The 24,313-nt window shown below is 31.3% G+C and overlaps 1 protein-coding gene across 3 annotated transcripts in view; it reads right to left on the minus strand.

Moving 5' to 3' along the window:
* The window catches only part of LOC108915282 (serine/threonine-protein phosphatase 2A 56 kDa regulatory subunit epsilon isoform), an 81,194-nt gene that overhangs the window by 15,126 nt on the left and 41,755 nt on the right, over positions 1 to 24,313 (minus strand). For 2 of the 3 annotated variants that reach the window (XM_018721268.1, XM_018721266.1), the window contains exons 2-3: positions 15,276 to 15,472; positions 4,047 to 4,372 (exon numbers count right to left, since the gene is read on the minus strand). In XM_018721268.1, coding sequence (XP_018576784.1) covers positions 4,047 to 4,372; positions 15,276 to 15,472 — 523 coding nt within the window. Of the gene's footprint in view, positions 1 to 4,046; positions 4,373 to 15,275; positions 15,473 to 18,801; positions 19,005 to 24,313 lie in introns of those variants that run through there. The other variant, XM_018721269.2, reaches the window with a different exon arrangement.

Below are 24,313 nucleotides of genomic sequence, written 5' to 3' on the forward strand. Positions count from 1 at the left end.
TATTATTATTATTATTATTATTATTATTATTATTATTATTATTATTATTATTATTATGTGCTTCAGCAAACATTCTCTTCAAGTAATATCAATTTATACAGTTCTCCAAAGCAAGAAAATATGAAATAATTGAAACAGCTACATCAGAAGAGCTTGCAGTAATTTTAACCGATCGAGCCTACGAAATGAGGAAAATAAAATACGTAAAGGAGGCATTATAAAAACTATTTGCAATATTATAACTAAAACAATTCAAATATTGTACTGTAATTAGGAAGTAATATAACCCTTTTACATACTTACACTACTTGAAAAAATTAAAGAAACAAAAAATGTTCATGAATTTTTAAGTGATTTTTGAAAGGCTGTATCTCAGTGAAAAATGGTCGTTTGGAGATGAACAAAAAAGCATTTTGAACTTCTAAGTCTAGTTTCAAGATCTTTAGACAAAACATTTTTTTTTAAATTTTTTTTTAGGACTGCCCATGGACTTGGAAAAATTGTTTCAAACTCAATCAATTTTCAAAATCAGTGCTTATTTATTCAGCTCTAATTTGATTTTTGAAAGGTCTTTGTGCAACTATTGGTTGTCAAGATATCGATAGTATAACACATTTGAATACAAGGTGTTAAAAAAAGAATGTAAAATATTTCAGGAGGTAATAGTATGAACCAAAATAAGCAGAAAAGTCTTAATCACCATGGGTCCGCAAAGTAACGGTTGCGGAGATATGGACCACTATTCGTTTTTCAAACATTTTATTTTATTAGGAATAAACCGACAAAGGAAGCTTTTAACAAACAAAAAACAAAGTTACAGAAGATATTCAAAGTGCCCTCCGTCCATTTCCAAGCAGGCACAACATCTTCGTCTCAACAATATTCGAACTCTTTCGAAAACACCCTCCTTGGTTTGGATTTCTTGACACTTTTGATTAATCCATAGCTGCAGCTCTTCCAGGCTATTTACAGAAGTACCATACACTAATGTCTTCGAATATCCCCAAACAAAGAAATCTAGAGGGTTCAGATCAGGCGATCTTGGAGGCCATAAAACAGGTCCGGCCCTTCCTACCCATCTATGTGGAAAAGTTTGATGTAAATGCTCTCTAACGGCCATGGAAAAATGAGCTGGAGCACCATCATGCTGGAACCACATTTGTTGCCTCTGATTCAAAGGAATGTCTTCCAAAAACTCATACAGTGTGTTCTGCAGAAAGTTGAGGTAAGCAGCGCCTGTTAATCGGTTTGGTAAAACAACAGGACCTAGAAACCTGTCACCTACAATACCCATCCAAATGTTTAATGAAAAACGTGCCTGATATCCAGATTCTATTAGAGCATGAGGATTTTCGTCGGCCCAAATATGCGTATTGTGAAAATTAAACACTCCATTTCTTGTGAACCCGGCCTCATCAGTAAAAAGAATGTTTGCAAGAAAACGAGGGTCTTCAGCATCATGACGTAGAAACCAGCGGCAAAAAACTAAACGTGCTTGATGATCATTTATTGGATTTAAGGCCTGTACTCGTTGCACATGGTATGGATAAAGCAGTTGCTCGTGAAGGATTCTCCAAACAAGAGGACCACTAATTCCTACCTCGGCTGATATTCTCCGCACATTCGTACCTGGATTCTGCTCTACCAGTGCTAGAATTTCTTCTTCTGCTCTAGGAGTGGATACCGACCTTGGTCTTCCGGATAAATGGCACTGTTTGCTCAAGGAACTGGTATCACGCAATATTTGGCGAATTCTTCCAAACATGCGTTGTGAAGGAATCTGGCGATTTGGATAAGCGTCAACATAAAGACGTCATGCTTCGGTGGCGTTCCCATTAGCACGACCATACATGCATGTCTGTTAATTCTGTGTTAGAGTAACCAGCCATAGCGAAAGAAAACTTGTGCACTGAGAACAACTGTCAAATACGTACTGTTTATTTCACTAAACATCAACCAACTATTATAAGAAAATACACGTTTTTGCAAAATAAAAAAGGGGCTAAAAAACATAAAACATTCCATATCTCCGCAACCGTTACTTTGCGGACCCATGTTTATTGAGACTTTTATGCTTATTTTGGTTCATACTATTACCTCCTCAAATATTTTACACTCGTTTTTTAACACCCTGTATAGTTAGCTGTGTGGTTGAATTAAATATAGCGTGCTTCAGTGAAAGTTCTGTAAACGAAGCAAGACCTTACTAGCTCTATCTCTCTCGCACACGTCTGAGTGATTGCCGTTTATATAGGCAAAATGACAGTTGGGCGAGTCCAGTAGTTTATAAGGTCTATGGTTGGGACAGATGGAAGAAAAAGTCAAGAGATTGACAGGAGAAAAAGGAAATCAGGAGTCTTGAAGAATCAGTTTCTCCAAGAGATTAGTGAAAGCAGAAGTAGTCACTACAGAGTTGGCCATAAAACTGAATGCAGAAGTAAACTTAAGGATCTAAGGTCAGATATCTGCTACCGTATCTCTATCCGCGAATTTCCACATTCCTTTTGGAGACACCGAGCACCACCACATAGTTCTCAGATTTAGAAATTTTTGTTAGCCGCCAGGTCAATTGTCATTGGTATCGAGTAATAAATATTGTAATAATCTACTACGTATCAGTTCTTCCTGTACCTCCACCGAATTTCTTAATTATTGTAAACCTAAACCCATAGGTCTAGGGAAGTACAATGGACCGTGAATCTTAATACCTATTCTTAACGTTTTTTCTGTTTTATAATAATTGAATCAGAGTTTTTAATATCACATAGATTCAAGTAAGTAATTATTCAGTTTGTAGTACATATATCTTATTGTGTAACATATTACTTTTCAGAGTTGTATAGTACCTACTTATTTAAAATGATAAATACGGCTAAAAAACACTCACTCATTCGTCCATAATCTTAATAAAGTTGAGATCCATTGCACTTTGATTTTGAAAGCAGTTGCAAAACTGTACGAGACGATGTCTAGAAAATCAGCTGTTTCGTTACAACGTCTGATTGGTGTGTACTTCGCTGGTCTGTGCAATGCGTTCTCTATTACTAAGTGGTGCCAAATTAATGGGATTATTTTTAAAAGGATGAGAATTTTTTTTTCGATTTTCTGTCTTTATTAAGCCTTCCGAATACGTGGTTAAAATTAATGACATTTATGACTGAAACATCCTTTATAATTTATATTTTCTTAAATATATTTAAAAAAATGAGGATGGGGAATTTCTTCAGCAGACACATAACACCGATAAACATTTTTTATATATAATGTTTGAAAGGCAATTAGCACTAAAAACAATAAACAACATAGAAAACAATTAATACACCAAATTATTACCCCAAAATTAAAATAAAAAACTCAAGATAAAAAGACTAGCGATCTGGGGCAAGTGCCTTCTAAAACGAATTTCTCGGTTCACTGCCTGATTCTGTAATAAGCCCATCTCTAAGTGACAAATATAATATTAACAAAGTATGTTTTATAAACAAAATTTCTGTGCAGACATATACTTAATAAACAGTAACATGTGTGTTGAACATGAACAAATTTCTTTCATACATAATTAAAAAATAAATTTAAAATATATGTACCTCTGGTTATCAGAGTTTTCTGTTATCCAAGATAATTGTTGCTCACGTTATGTCGGATAATTGAGGTTTTATTGTAATCAAAAAAATGGTAAAAGCTTATCCTTGTACCTTGTATTTCAAAATAGAGTGTTTGCAAATCTATGTTTATATTAACTTTATTTTTTATTTATTTTTATCTCTACACACTAAATTTCCCTTTCTTTCGGCTTAGGCAAAATGAAAAAAAGTATGAATTTTGATCAGATTTTTTCTTTTTGTGTGAAAGTGCCCTATTACATCGAAAATGGGACATTTCTATAAGTTCTATTACCACTGTAGTAAAATATTTAAATCATAGAGGCATGGATATGAAGTTATAACATATAATGTTATTTAAGATATTGCAAATTATATTCATTATTATTAATATTATTTGTGAATATGTGAATATTCTTATATGTACTATTGAATTTTACTAACCTAAGGAATATGTTGTTGATTTGTTTCCGAATAAAAGCCCTAAGACCAAGGAATTTTCCATATATGCGATGTAACACTGTCTTTAGGAAGTCTCGTTCTCTAGGGTCTTCAGAATCAAATAACTCTAACAGCTGAAGCACAAACTTTTGGTCGATCACACGTTTCCCTATAGTTGGCTGAAAATCCGAGCTCTCTAGAAACCTCAAGAAGAATTCATAGACCAGTTGTAGGTGCGGCCAACTGGCCTCTAGCGTGGGGTCATCCTCCTCCGGATCAAAGTCTGGGTTCTCACTAGGAGGTAATGTACGAAAAAGATTGGCCGATATCTGCAAAAAGAGAACAATATTTATGAAATACCATCCAAATTAATGTAATTGTGTAAGGGCTGATGACATTAGCTCTAGTCACTTAATTTCTATTACACAGTACTGGCCATATACAACAAGAATAGAGCAATTTTTACAGTTGTTAGATGAAGAAGCAATATTTCAAATAACGTTTAGTTTTCATCAGTAGAATAGTCTGTTCCACCAAACTTTCGACAACAATGCAATTTCTAACTCTTTATCTCTCATTAAGAATTAGTGTTATAAATTTCTTTCTCTTTATAGCAAACGTTGTAATAGAATCATGGTCAGTGGTGTATAAAATAAAAGTAAAAAAATTTTTTTTTTAACAATTATTAATCTTTAATATTTTAAAATTACTGATGATTTTTCTGATCTTGAAATTTTTAAAATTACAATCTGTCTAATACAACACATTTCAATTTACAGAAGATCAAAGAAATACTTCTTAGATTATTATTGAACCTTAATAAAGATATTAGGAAATTGCCTAGCACTAATGTTTAGAAAAGAATTTTGGCATTAATACAAAGAAAAAATAGATTTGGCACGATAACGAAATAAATTTACAAAGTAATGATTCACCTATTCAACTTACATTTCTAAGAGTCTACGGAAGAAAATTTCTCAATTAATTATTAGTATCTTAAGTAGTATTACTAATTTATAGTTTTATTGCTAGTTTATTCAAGTTTAATTGTACATTTTATAGTGATATCTTTCATAATCACAATAAGAAAAATATCATAAAACATTGGATGACAATGTAATAAATAAAGACCGGATTATATGCAATCAAAAACCTTTATAATATGCGCATATATATGCATACAATTTTTTAAATATATGCACGATTTATGCAAAAGCACCATGAAATATGCAATGACTAATTCCATGGCTTTTCTTTGGCAAAATTATTTTTTTCACTAAATTATAAGCAATAGGATATAAAATAAACAACTAAACGAATTTTAAACATGTATTACATAGTTTACATTATTGTACAAATATATGCATAAACGTAACTTAATACTAAACTACAAGATCAATCTGAAATATTTCCTACTATAAAATTATGCCTTCGGTCACTAAGAATATGTTTATATAAAGAAAATGATCTTTCTACATCAACCGAAATTACAGGACAAAATTTTAAGTTTGGAATTAAAGCCGGTTCAATATCCAAATTTTCTAAAGTTATACCGGACATTACATTTGAAGCCTGAACTAAAACATTATAACCCGGATTTCTTTCAATTACCCCTTCTAACTTCGTAGCTACGGCCTTTCCTACTTCACCTCGCACTTGCTTACAATTATATATAAATTTTTCTACTATATCTATTGACTGTGGCAGGCTTTTAGACGTTCCTTCTAATTTTAAAATACTTTCTGGTACAAAACTATAGTTACATTTAATGTAAATCAATTGCTGTTCAATTTCAGAATTTTGAAGAAGTTGTTTGCATTTTTGAATGGATTGGGAATCATCTTCAATTTGTAAAACTAACTCTTTAAATTTTTGGAAATTATCTGCATAAAATATTGCGGCTCGAATCCAGGTGCCCCACCTGGTGATAACAGGCTCAGGTGGTAATGGTGTTTCGGGTAAATACGCTTTATAAAACTGCACCCTTAATGGGGCCTTTAAAAAAATTTTCTTCCCATTAGCAATTAAATCATTGACCAATGGGAAGGAAGTTCTAATGGTCTCTGCAGCCCTATTGAATCCATGGGCTAGACAAGTTACATGAATTAAATTTTCATAAAATATTTTTAAATTCCGCCCTGCCTTTAACATATACGGTGCAGCATCGGACAACAGAATAAGAACTTTATCTGTAGGGACTGGATGTGGCAGATAGAAATGTGTTAATATTTCTTGAATATAACGGGTAACTGTTAGGTTGTTTGTTTTTTCAAGTTCTTTTACTGCTATAAGATGAGGTTTTCCAGGTTCTTCAGAAAGTTTTCCAATCATTAGATTAGCTATGTAACGACCGCAAGCATCAGTTTTTTCGTCAAAAATAATATATATATAGTTATCTGCAATTTCTTTCTTAATTTCTTCTATCACTGAAGCATATAGGTACCTTTCCAACGACGTTTTTTCTTAATGTAGATTCATCTGGAGTGTTAAATTTGCAGTACTTTTGCAGAAATACCTTCACTTGAGGGTTGGTCATCTTGTGGAGAGGAATATTCGCAGCCAAAAACATTCTGCACAAATCTTCATTAAATTTGGTCTGCCCATGGTGTTGATTACTGCTGACTTCCACAGCTTGCTTCAACGTTGACTGAACAGGACCCAATTTGATTCTGTTAGCCTTAGAAATGTGGGACGGCATCTTGGCGTGCTGGTCTACTTGGAATTTCTTCGAGCAGGAAACAATTTTTGAACAAGCCTTGCAAAAAATGCGATCGCCATCCAAAATAAGTTCTGGATACGGTTTAATCCACGAGGCACTTTGAATTGTTGGCATATTCGCCACGTAATTCACATTCACTTTGTTTGGGCACACTTTAGGTGTTCGAACTACTGCAACCACACTGATACTAGTAATTTCAAAAAGGATGAAAATAATTTATAGTAGAGGTATAGTAGGTATTCAAACCTCAGCTTAACAAAGCTATAAAAATCTATTAATATTTACCTGAATATTTTTGGATTATTGTTGGGCTTAAACTTTTATGACTTTATGTAGGTATTAAACTATTTTAAATATTTAATATCTATAATTAATTATTATTGGGTTTAAACTTTCATGGCTTTATGTAGGTATTAAACTACCTACCTGTCCGAATGCCCATGATAAGTAAATGACAACAAAATTTCTTTATTTCTACTTTCCAAAAATAGAAAAAATAACGTAAATATGCAAGATATGCAAAGAAATCCTACATATGCATCAAATGACCAAATTTGAAGATATATGCAAAATATGCATAAAATATGCAATTGCATAAAATCCGGTCTTTAGTAATAAATGATATTAAAACATTGTAATCACTAATCAGTAACTTTATAATAAAAAGAAATTAAAAAATATTGCAATTAAAATGAAAGAACAAATAATAACACAGGCCAACAAGGAAAAAATTCCAGAGATCAGACACTACGTTTTATTGAATTACGTACTATTTGGCGCGCTGAATCCGAATCTGGCCCCAGAATTGATCCATCACCCTAGGTTTCCGAGATATTCTAACCTAAAAGTGCAAAAAGCACGTATTTTTGCTTTTTTCAAGGTTATGTAACTTGGCGAAAAAATGGTTTTTCTCAAAACTGAAAATATCATTGGAAACTACTATCTTTCCCCTTCAAAACGCATTTTTTTATTTGTAAAAAGCTTTATTTTTCGCGGAGATATCGTCGATTAAAGATGATCAGTATAGCTATTGATCAGTATAGCTACTTTAAACCACGGCTCGACATATAACACAATATCACTAAGCGCTACGAGCCTTAAAGGGCTCGGGTTATTGGGTAATAGGGCTTGAAGTTAACCTTCCTGACGATTAGGGCTCACTGCGCTTAGTGTTGTGGGGTTATAGGGCTTGGGATTAACCTTCCAGACATATAGGGCTTGGGGTTAACCTTCCTGACGATTAGGGCTCGCAGCGCTTAGTGTTATTGGGTTATAGGGCTTGAAGTTAACCTTCCTGACGATGAGGGCTCCCTCCGCTTAGTGTTGTGGGGTTATAGGGCTTGGGGTTAACGTTCTTAACAATTAGGGCTAGCAGCGCTCAGTGTTATGGGATTAGCCATGATGTAATAATATAGCCATATTGGTCATCTTAAATTGACGATATCTCCGCGAAAAATAGAGCTTTTTCCAAATAAAAAAATGCGTTTTGAAGGTGAAAGATAGTCGTTTCCAATGTTTTCAGTTTTGAGAAAAAAATTTTTTTCGCCAAGTTACATAACCTTGAATATAGCAAAAGTACGTGTTTTTTTGCACTTTTAGGTTAGAATATCTCGGAAACCTAGGGTGATGGATCAATTCTGAGGCCAGATTCGGATTCAGCGCGCCAAATGCCTTCGGAAGCTTAGTGTCTGATCTCTGGAATTTTTTTTTTTTTAATTTTGTCGGCCTGTGTAATCGATCTAATATAATTCTGTATACTAGGTATAGCTACATATGTTCTAGTGTTATTTATTCGTAGTTTAATTATAATAAAAATTTCCCTATAGAATTCGATATATAAACATAGAGATACAGTAAAATAAAAGTGTTAGCAATTATTTCAATAACAATTTGTATCTCTCCAAACTTATTGTAAGCAAATTATGATAGATACTTGCAAAACTGATATACTTATATGATCAATAAAATTAATATAACTTTCTACATAAAAATTATTATCAATACGATTCACCTGATTTTCATTGAAAACCATACTGTATGTTTACTAAAAGATAAGATAATTTATAACCTTGCAGCCTAATTAAAGACAGAAATGCCAGCTAGAGCCACATTATATTAACAAATATATATATTTTTAAATAAAACCAAAAAAATTGTGCACTGAAAATATTTTCATTATATAATTGATTTTGATACCAACTTTCAATCTGATATTTCCTATTATGCCATTATTTATGTTATTATAGCCAACATAGAACACAAAAGTATATCTCAGAATGTCAACGGACAACGTTAAAAGTATGGAACTCTATGGAAGATTTATGAATTTCAATAATGTTTTTATTTCTTACATTACTCAGGTTAAATTTGATAAAAGAGTATGTATGTATGTATGTATGTATGTATGTATGTCGGAGGGGTGGTGGAATTGTCTTCCACCACAGCACTTAGGCCTTATATTAGGATAAAAGAGTAATATAACAGAAGAAGAAGTTATTCCCTATCCCAATTTAAACACTTTGTCTTAAAAAGACTATTTGTCTACATCATTGATTTTTCAATTTTAATTAGAAGGTTAAAAGCGTGTTAATAACAAATTAAATACCTTGCAATATGTGCGTGTTTGTATTAAAATTATTGACAAATTTTTGTGTAATGTGGAAAAATTGTCAATTTATAGCAAAATAGTTAATACAAAGAATATTTTTAAATTAACTTTTCAATATTCCATGTTACAACTTGTAAATGTTTACTAATAGTTTCGTAAACTATTAACATGTGCTAAAAATTACACATTGTTATTTATTTTGTAGTGTTGTTACTAATGCATAATTTGGGTTGCTTAGCTTACTATATTTTATTTACTAACTTATGCGTTTCATAATGTCTCGACGTTATTCAATTCTAACTTGAAACATATTTTAATATTACCCCACTGCGATATGTGTCTAAAAACTTTTAAAAATCTATAAAATTAAAGCTAATGTCAATATAGTGAAATAGTTGATATTGTGGCTTTTGGATGTAGGTAACTAGTATTAAGTGACATAGTAAGTGAAAAATTCGAAAAAAATTGAATTTCTTCTTTTAACCACGAATTAGAATTAACTAATATATAAAATTTAATATAGTATACAAGATATTTTCTAAAACTCAGTCATAACTTCAAGGGGTTAGATAATTTTATGTTAAAATGTCTTATTCCCAAGGGTATAAAGTGACATTTGACAAAATTTGAAATATGTACATATTATGTAAAAATAATCACAAATTTTACAAGTGCATTTAAGATGCCCATCAGGAAAAAATTTCGAATTGTGAACACAGGAGATTATCTGTCTTGGAATTTTTATAATAATGATTAAAGGAGGTGTTTTCAACTGAATTTACATAAATAATTTCAATGTGGATAATAAAATCTTTAATGAAAGTTTAAGTTTATATAGTAACTAATTAATTAGGTACAAATCACTACATTATTTTAAATCTAACTGATATTGGAAAAATCTGAGTAGCGTTTAACCTTCTATGAATGAAAAAATTACATGAATGAATATACGTTTCTGTTCCTTCATTTATAAATAATAATTAAAAATAGAAAAGTATTGTTAATATTCTGTATAAGAGTAGATTAAGGAGAGTATGTGATATTAAAGGACCACGCACATTTCTTATGGAAAATGGCTTTCGGTGAAAATGGCTTAAAAATTTAATATACAGTTGCCGACATTCTGATTAAAAGTTGTCATTACACCATGACCCTAAAACCCATACTTTTAGAGATATAATGGGGTAAACTTGTCCGTGTGCAGGAATTCGTAAATATTAGTTGGACCTAGGGATGAGAGTATTTCTTCAATTACATTATTGAGTAACCGTAATTTTTAGAACATATTTTTGGGTTTTTGGGCTATTGGATTACTGGGTTAATGGATTATTTCTCTACTTGTGTTAGTATTTATATACTTACTTATTGTTTTACTAAGTTTTTCTTATTTTACTAAGTAATTGAGTTCTTTGTTATTAATAATTCCATGTAACTACTTCTTCTTGTAAAAGTATGATGCTGCTATGGTGGGTCCCCTAGTGAAATCCCCCACTCTTTGGAGGCAATAACACGCGTATTAATTGTCGTAGTTCGCCCGATGTTGAGTACTTAGGTACATTTCAGAGATAATAAAAAATAATCACACATCCACGTATAGATTCTCTTCCCACTTTTGAGTATAGTGGGAAGAGAATCCGAGGTGCATCGAGCTCATCAGTCGTACTGTTGAATGGAGAACGGGGACTGGTACTGTAGCTCCGACACTCTGTATCTGAAGTTTTCAAAGACATGGCCAAGGTTTGGGACTAGTACACCAGCATGCTAACCGTATCTGTGGATGTACTGACTGACACACCAACGGGGACTCTATAGTAGGTTTCAGTAGAGAATCCGAGGAAACTACTACCATTTATACCGATTTCTGATACAAATAAATACAGAGATAATCGCTTCGATCTTTAATAAGTTGAGGTGCATAGATTATAAGTATATATAACAGAAAAATTTACAATATTCTTCTAATGAACAGAGAATTCTTTATTATCGTTAATTGTGTGTCATTTAATAATACATTCATCCATATATATTTACATATAAATAGTTAGCTTACAATGTAAAAAATTAAACAACGAATAAAATAATAACCAAGAAAAACTTTCTATCTATTAAATTCATTCTTCATTGAGCATTTCCTTGAAGGTTTCGATTTCCAGCATCAAGGATTTGATCTAATAATATTGTTGAAGGATAATGAATATTTTGTTGGTTTCGAGCATAACCAAGAAACCACACCACACTGGCAATGTGAGAACATGTTCCGAGAGCCCGAGCCCCAGATTTGCACGTACAATAATAACCCAATATAGGTGATTCCTCTTCCTCGCGATCATCAGGGTTCAATTCATTATTTTCGACAGGCCTGTATGCAATCCAAAGTAGATACTTTCCGGCATTACGGAATCGAGAGAATATTCTAATTCTTATAAAGCCAGGTTCTGGTAATTGTTCGTTGTCTCTCATCATTTCGAGCTGAAATTCTTCCGTATTTTCCCGTTGTAACTTATCTTGAATATAGCTAGGAGATAGCTTAACCTGGTAAACACCGACAGTCAAATCTCGGACCATATCTAAGGTTAGAGCAGGAAAATCTGATACATCTTGACCATTTAAACGGACCCATCTTTACGCATTTCGAGTATGTAGTAGTTGGGCCTCTACGCGTGCCTGAACAACGTTTACTTCAGTGGCTCTTTCTAGTAGTCTCTACTCTAGTAAATTGTCAGCAAGATTCATTTCAGTAGGAATGCGATATCGGTTAATAATAGCTCCAGTAATTCTATAAAAGTTCCTTAGATGTGGAAGGTGATGTGTATGTATGGTTTGCTGAAAAAACTTGAAAATGGACTTTATATATGGCCATTTCTCGCTTCCACAATCCATCTTGTCTTCGTAATAAGCCTTGATTCATTTGCTTCATCAGTACTTAGTTGCCTTCTGCCTCGTGGAAGATGTGATGGCATCTTCCAATTTATTCCAAGATGTTGAAGTGATTCTATAGCATCTCTATAACCCCGATCGACTATTATTATGTCGTATTCTTGAAACCATTCTCGCATTCTCTCAGCATTTCTATTAAATTCGTGTTCAAGAAGGGCAGCATCATTATTATTACTGTCAGAAGAGTAAGGCCCGTGGATGTCAAGAATGTAGCTATTGGGAGCCACAACTAGTACTGGCTTTAACAAATGTCGACCCTTGTGCATACAGTAAGACTGACGAAGACTGCTAAAATTACTACTTTTTTAAATATAACTGTAAGTACCGTCGATGTATGCGATCACCCGTGGAACTTCAGGTTCTGGGTTGTAGAGAGTATTTGAAAATTCGGTAACATGTCTCTCGATTTAATTTCGTCTTGTAATTGCATCTAAACCAATGTTAGTTGGAACAAATCTTTGCATTAGTGATTGCCGAACAGTAGATATAGCCATGCTCGTGGCCTGTCTAGAAGGGTAATCAAAAATCAATTTAATAAATTCATCAGAGAGTCCTTGTCTTATTTTACACAGAAATGCCAATAGATCTTTTTTCGATACATATCTAAAGGCATCACCACAAGGAAATCTATCGCAATAAGTAAACAATTCTAAGAATTGTTGTTTATTTATAGAAGAAAAAGTAATAAACTCATCATCTGACATGTTATTTTCATCGATTAATCTTCTCTGATTATTTGCAGCTTGTCTAAGTCCCTCTAAAAATGATTGCAGATTATTCCCAATAGCAATAGGTCTCTTCAACGATATTAGGCCAGGAAAGAAAGCTGGTAAGAGAAGTCTCTGATCATCCAAATGTCGTTGTCATGATCTAACTCCTTCAGGAATGTAAATATTACATAAAACGAAAACATTAACTCTACATTCTACAGAATGTCTATGAATATTATCTGCAGCATTACAAATCAGGCATGTCTGTCTTGCACCTTGTGTTAAAACATTAAGTTGCAAACAATTTCGATATCTTTGAATTTCTTCTATTTCTTGCAGAATGGAACGATTAGGTACAGTTAATGCAGATTCTCGTTTGTCCGGTCACTTCAAGAGGAGGTCTTTCATAAGTTTGCCGTCTATAGATCGCAATATTACATTTCTCAGCATTATCAGTTCTATCAATTCTAGTCAACTGTCCAGGTAGAAAAAGGAGGTCGCATGTATAACAATGCCATCGAATTCTGCCAACCATTCTATTTAACTATGATATTTACGCATTAACTAAAAGCAGAAAAATATTAGATAATAATAATAATAATAATAATAATAATAGTTTATTAGTGTTAATGTAACAAGTACTTACACAAGTCAGAATAAAAGCACTGAAAATACTTAAAACTGATGTAAATGTATAACAGTGTATGACAGCAGGCATAAACATCTGTGCATCACAAAATATAACAGACATCACATAAAAACAAACTCTAGATCACACATAATGATGCTCCGCTAATAAAGTGTAAATAATTACATGACAAGAATTCTCTATAGTGGTAAAATGCCTTCCCCAGGAGAAACCTCTTCAAAGGATGTCATACACTTAATATATTTAATTTCGCCAGATACTTTGGGATGTTTTGTGTTTTATTTAGCCTATAGTATGGAGTTTATAAGTTTACCCCATTATATCTTTGTTTCTTGTATCGTAACTGTGTTGGTTTGCTAGGTGGGACAGCTGTCTAGGGTTGATTTAACGTATGTCAGGCATTCCAAAATATACAATGAGGGTAAAGTTAATATTTTATATGTGATGAATGCATTTTTACAATCATCCATATAACCCAGTCCAGCTATGATTCTAATTAATTTTCTTTGAATTGCAAATACTTTATCAAAATCTGCGGCATGACCCCAGACTATTATTGCATAACTCATAATTGAATGGCACAAGGAGAAGTAGGCAGATCTCAATACACTAGTGGACACAGAACCTGAGAGATTACGAACAACAATAAAAATGATGTATTTAGATTGTACAATATTTATGTATTTATACAGCCATGCTGGTGAAAAAATTCTAAAACAGCATAGAGAAAATTACATTTTGTTTAAAAATTGCTTCCACTGGAAAAAATGGCCCTATAATTATTACATTCAAAATAAAACTTAATCAACAGGCTTACGAGTTTTTTTATTGAAAGTAGCTACTTTTGAAGGTTTCTGAAAAACTTACGTGATATTCAAGTTGAGATTTTTTACAATCTCAAGTTTAGCATTATCTACAATCTGTGCAGATAAATCCTTTTGTAACTGTAGTTTCTTGAATAATATTTTCAAAAAGTATAGAATATGTTAATGTCACGTGTAATAAGCTAAATATTAAATAGATTTTAGCTAGATATGATATAGATTATATTTAGATTTCATACTAATTTGTTTCAGAAATTAAAAGTTTTAACCTAATACATTTTTCTCTTGTGCACATATAACATATTCTCTTCTACTCGATGTACTTCTATGAACCACTATTAACATTTATGCACCTTTAATTCAGTTCCCATCATATTCGTACAACAACATTTCGGAATACCGAAATAGTCACATGAATAGTCGGAGTTCTTTATAGTAAAGAACCCAATTACTTAGTAAAATATCAGAAAGTAAAACAATAAGTAAGTATATGAATACTAATATAAGTAAAGAAATAACCCAACAACCCAAAAACTCAGTTCCAAAAATTACACTTACTCAATAGTCTCATTCCTAAAGTATAGCTCCAACTAATATTTACAAAATCCTGCACACGGACAAGTTTACCCCATTATATCTTTAAAAGTATGAGTTTTAGGGCCATGGTGTAATAAATACAACTTTTGATCAGAATGTCGAAAACTATAACATACTAAATTTTCTCAGCCATTTTCACCAAAAGCCATTTTCCATAAGAAATGTGCGTGGTCCTTTATTGTACCTACCATTTTAATAATTTCCGGATATACAGGCTCAGTAAGAACACCTCTACCACCGGTAATATAATCGACTAATTCATTAAGAGTACATCTTTTAACTTCCTTTCCCTTTAGATCTGCCACTGGATCCATAAAGTCGAATGCCACACAGCACTGTCTAAGCTTTCTAATGAATAGATCCTCCTGCTCGGATGCTGGTACATCTAGAAACACAAACAGTATATTTGTAGTATAATTTAAATAATTTTCTAATTTAAGGTATACTTAAAAAAAAAAATTCAAATTGCAACGAATTATTCAAGGGTAACCATGTAAATAATATTTATTTTTTGTCATAGGTAAAACAGTGTATTATTATCTGAATTTATCCACTTCAGCAATTTTTTTTGTGTTTAAAAATATATGTCTTCTTTAAACTTTAACAACCTGTATTTCAAAAACAGTATTACATACATATTTTCCTTTAATTTATGATATAGAATCGCCCATTAAAATTAGGTTTCTAAACCACATAGGTATGTAATTTTAACTAAATTAATACCTTAACACAGATTTGAATGTTTCAAAGATCTCAGTTTATCAATTAGCACTTACTCGACTATTTATCAAAACGGCAGTCCCAGTAAAAAACAGTTTTATTTTTTAATTTACACCTCAAAACATTTATAAGCAATGAATAATTATTTTCAGGGTCATCAAAAAATTAAGTTAACCATTAATTAAGTAATCAGTTTTACCTTTTAATTTATAAAAAAATTGTGATGTATCCTAGTTTTCAAATAAAAATTCATTTTTACGAGAACTTCTGAGTAACAGGTTGGGTTAGAATAATAAATATGAAGCAATAAGTTAAGCTCGGAAATAAGTTTATAATATTTAGGTGTGTTTTTTCCTTGATTAATTTTATCAAGCTGTCCCAAATGCGAAGTTCCACCTCGTCTATGACATCATTCGATTTGTAAATATGTAGTTCTTTACAAAAAACACGTTAGTTCCTTTATAAGGTTAAAGTCAAATAAATGACTTATCTTATATATAAAATCAGGACATATTTATTCATTGAAAAAATATTTCACTAGTCATCTTGTGGTATATTATCCAATTAAAACTTATAAAAAATAGAATTTCTAAGTAATCATACATACATATAGCTAGTAATTTAAAATATAATGAATAAAATATAATAATAGAGTTAATGTTGTTTATATTAATTAAAAAATAATAATAAAAAAAATTTAAGTATATAACTCCTCATATTATTTTATGCGCTATTCTATATACAGGATGTGTCTGAAATAAATGCGTTTCTTTAAAGGAATAATTGAACAAATTATTTTAAACAAAGTTTCATATGACCGTGGGTTGTCGTTCGCTTCGTTTTCGATATATACATGATGTTGTGGTTAGAAAAAAAAAATCACATTTTTTTAAATATCTCTGAGGATGTTCAAGGCAGACTGATGAAACTTTAGTCAGTGATTTATCTGCGTAGAAGTAAAAACTCGATAAGACTTACAAGTATCAACCAGTGACGGATATATGAGGGGTCGGTACCTAGGAGTTTCAGAATTTCGACGACAATGAGTTTTCTGCAAATAATTTTTTATTATCAATTGAATTTCTAGGGATAAAGATCTCTTAGATTTTGTTTGAAGAATGAGCCGTTTTAGAGGTTTGATTTTTTTTTCATATTAAAGTGAGCTTACAGTTAAGTAAATCTAAACTGTTCGTACTACAATAACAGTTTACGATAATTTTTTGTTAGAAATACAATTTTAAATGCCAAGTTGTGACAAAGATAAAGAAATTATTGGTACGGAGTTTTACAGTTACTTTCGATTTATGTACTTAATTGTGTCATATGTTCATTTTAATATTTATAAACTCAGAACTCTAAAATGGCTCGTTCTTCGAACAAACTGTAAGAGATTTTTTTCTTAGAAATTCCATTGGCAATAAGAAGCATAAATCGAATTTACTCTGTACTCTTTGGCGTCAAAATTCTGAAGTTCCTAGTGGTACCAACCCCTCGTATTTTCGACACTGGTTAACATATTTGTAACTCAACTTCGTGTGTCTTCAATTCTACTTAAATAAATCCGTGGCATAAGTTTATCAGTCTACATCCAAAATCCTCAGAAATATTACAGAAAATGTAATATAGTTTTTCTAATTTCAATACCATGAATCTGGAAAATGAATCGAACCGACCCACATTCTTATGAAATTTTTTGCTTAAAATAGCTTGTTCCATACCCCATTGAATGAATACACATATTTCAGAAGCACAGTGTATATGCAATATTAGTCTTACTTTCATCTATTTAGAATTGAGATAGTAGTTATTATTATTATTATTTCTTAAATATCTAATATCGAGCAATAAACTTAAGCCACTTGCCATGGTATATCGCACTATAAAACCATAAAGATATTGTTTAAAAGTAGAGTTCCAATTAAAAAAGTTACATCATTTTTTATTTCTAAATATATTTATTTTCATATAATGTTAAAAACAATAATAAATTAGTTTTGAAAATTTTGGATATTTTCAAAATTATAGTAATACTTGATATAACTAAATTATTTGTGTCCACGACACGAATTAAAAGAATTCTTATAAAGATTTCTTATAAAGATGTGATCGAAAACGCATCGTTTTTGAAAAAACAGGTGTCAAAAATTCATAAATATTTCAAATTGCTAAAAACAGTTGATAAAACCGTGTAAATATTTTATCGCATAATTAATAATAATTCTCTTGGATTTATACAATAAAAAATAATTAATTTACACGAAGTATTTTAAATGTTATTAAAAAAAATCGATTTTCAGGGGGACCCTTTAGGGAAAATTTTTATAGGAACTTGTAATGTTGTTTTAACGTCCCCTGTATAAAACCGGTACTACCTAATCCTGTATATTGCCCACATATTCTGGACTCCCTGTATAATATGGTACCTACAAACTTTTGCCATTTAGATTTAAAAAAACGTGTATTTTAGCGACATGCTGCAAGAACTTATTTTTATAAAGTATATTTAATGCTCTTTCTCTGTTATAATAGTGAATGTCCAATTTGAAATAAATTGGAAAAATGCGAGCGAAAGTCTACCCCTGAAACCATACCACTGTAAAAGAAAACGACACAAACAATAACCAAAGCTGCATATTACATTGAAATGAAATCCCTTCACCCATTTTTATGTCACGACTTAATTTAAAAAAATAATAATAAATTTTTCAAATTTTAATACATTGTAGGTATTTCGAAAAGGAGGCGTTTCCGGACACGTTTTTTTTTCTCATTAATTTGCGACGTAGAATCCGCCATTAAAGTTTGACCAAGCATTTGAAGTATATTCTGTGTATCTTTCCAGTAATTACAAATATCCTTTTAAAAAAACAGCAATATGTTTGATGGTATTGAAGACTGTTCAGTTTAAGGAGTTAACATCACATTTTAAAGTGAGGAAACATTTTAAAGGTTGGGAAATACAAAATCGGCGAAACCCTCCTAATCTATACTTACTTGCAACTTGGACGATGACTTTCATTGCCTCCAAAATAGTAATACGTTTAAAAAATCGCACATGCGAACAGAGCAATATCACAGATGACTGAGAGACTAATAAAAACGTGAGCAATTCACACGGCGGTGAACACAACATTTTTCGAGTAACCTACAAAAACTTGCTAGTGCGGCACAAACACTATACGAATATTTTGCGTACATTTATGCAGATGAGGCACGTTTATTTATTTTATTAATATAGGATTCATTAATACCAGGAGTTTGTTCAATTTGGCGAAGCGCACTTGTATCAAAGATAACGATCATACCGTATTTACTTAACAGTTTAATATAAATTATCGAGGCTGGTGTTACTATGGAACGAATGTCCCGTGTAGTTAGTTAGAACTGGAATCAATATTTTTTTTCGTATTAAAAAGTGGCATTCGAGTGAATAATGATCCTATATTTAGACCCAATAAACAATCAAAAAATATATTGCTTCTGAAACAATGAATGGGTAATGAATGTAATTTAATTCATTAAGGAAACGTTTCGTTTGTAGTTTTCAATGACAGTACGCATTTGAAGATAAAATGAAATACTTGATACCTTCCAAAGGAACCCCAAAACTGAAATACAGAGATTCAAATAACCTAAGGAAGCGGTGGAAGTAGTGTCTTCACATTTCTAATAATTAACACATTTGTCATTTGTCTTGTCCATATCCTTCGTAGACTGAAACGTCACACATTACAATTAAAATAGTTGAGGTAAAATTATACGAGGGAATTACAGAAACAGCAAAGGACCTGACATATGACAGAAAACCTAAGAAAACACTGACTCATATATTTTTCGGTACTATTCAAGCCTCGATTCAAGCCAAACTATTTATCTTGCGATTAGTTTTGCTATGTAACCTCAACGGACTAGAGCTAGATTTTCATTGCTTGTAGAAAACAAAAAAAAACGCCTATGGGTGGTGATAGAAGGGCGGGGTTCAGTATATTTTCTAAAAATGGTTAAGCAGTTGATTCCTGGAAATTTTCTTTTGTGAATAAATTCTCGTAGTTTTCGTTTCTGTACGATTTTAATATATCTTATCCACCGTATCATTTATCACAACATTCATCAGCAAAAAGACTCATCACGTACTGTGCTCAAAAGTTACCTACCTCTTTACCTTCTTTATAAAAAATATCTGACTTTTTTGAGCTGTATTCGCCCGAAGTTCTCTTAAGAAATGGACATATCTACATACAGGGGTTAGATATGTGATACAGGTGTGTAAACCTTATTTATTGATTTTTTTTTTCTTACTTATGAAAATCATGATTCTTAACATTGGGTAATTGAATAGTGCATTCAATGCAGTCCTGCTTTTTGTGAATGTTGCTTTTCGGAGAAAAACGCCAACAGAATTTTTCTGGATATTTTTGTTCTTTCTTTCTTGGCGAACTTTTTGATCTCATCTGACCGTTTGACAGTAAACAAAACACCTCAGTATAATAAGCAAATAAGTTTGTTAAAAACAAACTCTGAATGATCCCTGTGGCGCAGAAGTTTATTCACAATTTATTTTTTTTATTTTTCTGTGTGGCAAAATACACAAAAACAGCATAACAATACATATAAGAAATGCCACAATAAATAAAAAAGTTCAGAAAATAAGTACACCATAAAGTAAAATTACATTGTGATCAGGATAGTGAAAATGATTTTGACTTGGTCAGTTAAAACCAGGCTTTTAATCATTACCTAAGTTCAAAATATGCCCTAACACTGTCTTGCCTTCATGAAAACGTAAACCTTCACGCTGCTTGCAATTTCAATTCCATTTAAAAAATTTAGATCTTGTTCTCGGTAGCTATACCAGCTGTATAACTCATATAACTCTTTTTCTTAGTGAAGGCTGATGAAAATTAAAAAGTGGTCATACAACCACGGAACCCATACCGTTTTTTGGAGGATTATTTCACATAGAGAACTTCCATGGCGAAACAATTTCGCATGGAATTTAGAATAAAAAATTAAAATTTCAAACTTTACAAATTTTTCTTTGTGGACCTAGACATCATCCCCTAAAAATGATATACGTCCCATGCTTTATTTATGATCTAAATATAGCCACTTTTAATATTCATCAGCCGCCACTGGTTTTTCTTAATATCAAGTGTGGACCTCTGGATAAAAAACCCAATTCTTTTCTTTTTGATTTAATAAAAAAGTTGTCCAAATGCGAATAGTATATGAAAAAGATATATTATATGCATATTTATATCTTTGATTGGATTATCTATCTCAAAACATTTAATTTATTATTACTTTTTTAAATATCCTGGTAACTTCCTACCTTTTTGTCAGTATTATCTATGCATGGCATTTTCATTTAAGTACATTATTAATTATTCTGAATACATGCAATGAATAGTTCGAATGACACTTGTATATTTGATTTCTGCAAGAACTACAATTCGAAAATCTACAAAATCAAATATGTCAAAAAGCACTTATTTTTTGCAAATGTAGGCAAATATTTAAAATATAAATGTACAAATTCCTGTCAACAATTTACATGTTTCATTTATTCCATCATTTTCCAAATGCTTGTAATAATATTTACAACACACAAACCATATACTATTTAAGTAGTGTACAAGTAATGTAACAACGCATCGTCATTTATTTGAAATCATAAAAATGAAATTACTTAGATGTAAATTAATTGAAGAACATTGCAAAATTATATTATAAAAAATATGTTTAAAAAAAATTACTAAACTACTACTAAATCAAATTTAGTCACATTTCCAGATTAATATTTGGACCAAAAATATTTGTGATATAGCTATTATACAATACCGGGTGTTACAAAAAATTAGGTCAAGTCGTCAACAACAGATTCTTTCGGTGTTTTACCTTATGCCTTTTATTTAAGTGCCTCTTTTAAATTATAGGGTGACAAGGTTAAACTTTATTAAAAGAATATTCCTGTTTATTGAATATTTTGGCAGACGCGAAAAAATTATATAATAAACCCTTACGCTAAAAGGATCGGTTAAGTGTTATTTACACATAGACATAAAAATACACATCACTTACCTCAATTATTGTCGGTACCGTTTCGAAAAATCGGTCTTTCAAACTTATTATTTAATTACATTTCTTTTTTAATTAAATTTGATCGAGGGTTTCATTGTTTTTTCTGTTTTTTATTTGCAGTCATACATTTTTGGTTAAGCAAAAATAGTTTAATAAAAATAATCTTGAATTATTGGTGCAAGGGTTTATTAAATAATTTTTTAATTTTTTTCACAGGTGGCAAAATATCCAATACAGAGGAAAAATTGAAAATGTGTCGGCAAAACCTTACATAATAAGAGATTTTTATTAATAACTCTTTTAGGGGTCCTTTAAGATATTCAATTAACATTTTGCGTAGGCCTGTACACTTTTGTACAATCTTAAAAAAAATCAAAGCATGAAAGGATTCCTCCTTCCATGTTGAGGAGGTTGTAGTAAACATTAATTCCAAATTTTTCCAGTTCGATGATATTGTATATATTTGCCTACGTTACACTTAAAGCTTGGCGTTTTTTTAGATCGTTGAATTTTGTAAGTACCAATTTTAGGGAGCTGGTTGAACTTTCTCTTAATTTACTTAGTCTAATTTAAGAATTTAAAATATAGGTATTAAGATACTTGCAATTTGCATTCCAATACTAGATGGTAGATAATAATAAGAAATCAATATTAAAATGGGTTTTATTAATGAGAGAAAACCAATTGTAGTTTTAGCCTCTTCCAATTCATGGAACTATATATTTTACGCCAAAGACAAATAAAAAAATCTCAATTGTAAAGCTAATTTCGCAGTTAAGACGTTAAGCAGAAACATATCCGAATTGATAACACCCAAGAATATTTTTGTCTCTCTTAAGAGAAATAAAAAAACAGCAAATGGATCAGTATCACCTATTCAAAAACATTGCAGTACCTCATCAAAGTGTGCCGGCATTTGATAAAAGACCGTGCAGTGCAAAGTTTCAATGAAATTAATATAAATGGGAGTAATTTGTGAAAATTATGTGGGCCTTTCCCAACTAAAAATTACCTGTTTCGGGTTTCTTTCAGAAATAATTAGTTTTCAAAATAATCAGGTAGTCTTTTCGTGGACTACCCGGTATAGTCACTTTTATTTTATAAATTATTATATAATTATATAACTAATATACAGGGTGTTAGAAGTTTGACTGCTTTAATTTTAACAGACGATAGAATACATTAAAATAAACAAAAAATCCTTATATGACGGGTTATAAACAATTTCCGAGAAAAAAATTATTAAAATCTCCAACTTGATGTATAAACGTTCGATTAATTTAGGAATATTGACATAACTGCGTGCATAGAATACCATAAAATACAATGTTTATCACTTTTTTGAATTTCTTTGTTTAATTCTAAAAAATAATTGTAATAAATTTAAAATTCGATTTTCATATCGAGCAATATGACAACGGCGCGGCGGATAACACGAGGTACTAAGCTGCCCTGCAATACGCAATTCAGTTGGTGTTGGTATCTGGAATTGGACCGTATCTGAGTGTTTTTTGCGTACCACTATTTCCTTGTCTTAAGGTGTTTTCCAGTGAGTACGCGAAAATTGGATTCGAAGGTGTCGTGCGTGTGTAGTGGTGGACATTTTGAGGATATGTTGTAGTTTGTTTTGTACTTGTGCGTTTAAAAATTACTGAATTTTGCTTTTTGGTAAGTACCTAAATTATTTTTCATAATTTGATTAAAAGTTAAGTTCCTGTTTTAAGAGATTCATAATTACTAAAATTCGAGGTAAAATTTAAGCACAACACTATCTAAATACTACAAAATCGATAAAATTTACTAAATGTTTCACAATAAAAGTTGTTTACATTTTTTACGCAGCGCGCACACGTGGTATGCACTAGCTGTGTAGCGTTAGGTTAAACCCTGTTGTCACGTTGTGATGAAACTCCTTAATATTAATACTCGCTGTATTTTGAAAACTGTTAATCTTACGCCCCTGTAATATACAACTTTTTTGTTCATTTATGATTACTCTATCTCATGCTGAAGTAATGGCAGTCAAACTTCTTATACCTTGTATAATATAATTCGTAGTTAGGTACTTTTTCGGCACAAAATTAACACTAAAGTAAAAAAAAAACAATACAGAAACTATAGGGTATTTTATTCATTCATATTAATTACAAATATGATATTGGATTTCATACTTCTTAAATTACATGTGTACAGGGTGATTATTAAGTACCTGTACAAACTTAAAATGGTTGATCTTTGACTAATTTTAAGATAAAAAGTTTTTGTTTGGTATTTTGATATATTTGTAATAATAATAATAATAGTAATAATAATATTAATAATAATAATAGTAATAATAATAATATCTCTACTCCTCATTCTAACTACGAGAATTAGCCCAGAAGTCGGAGACTTGTGCGGGAGAGGAGGCGGCATATTATTATTA

This window comes from Anoplophora glabripennis, unplaced genomic scaffold (assembly GCF_000390285.2).
Source record: "Anoplophora glabripennis isolate ALB-LARVAE unplaced genomic scaffold, Agla_2.0 scaffold959, whole genome shotgun sequence".
In the NCBI taxonomy this organism is placed as follows: Eukaryota; Metazoa; Arthropoda; class Insecta; order Coleoptera; family Cerambycidae; genus Anoplophora; species Anoplophora glabripennis.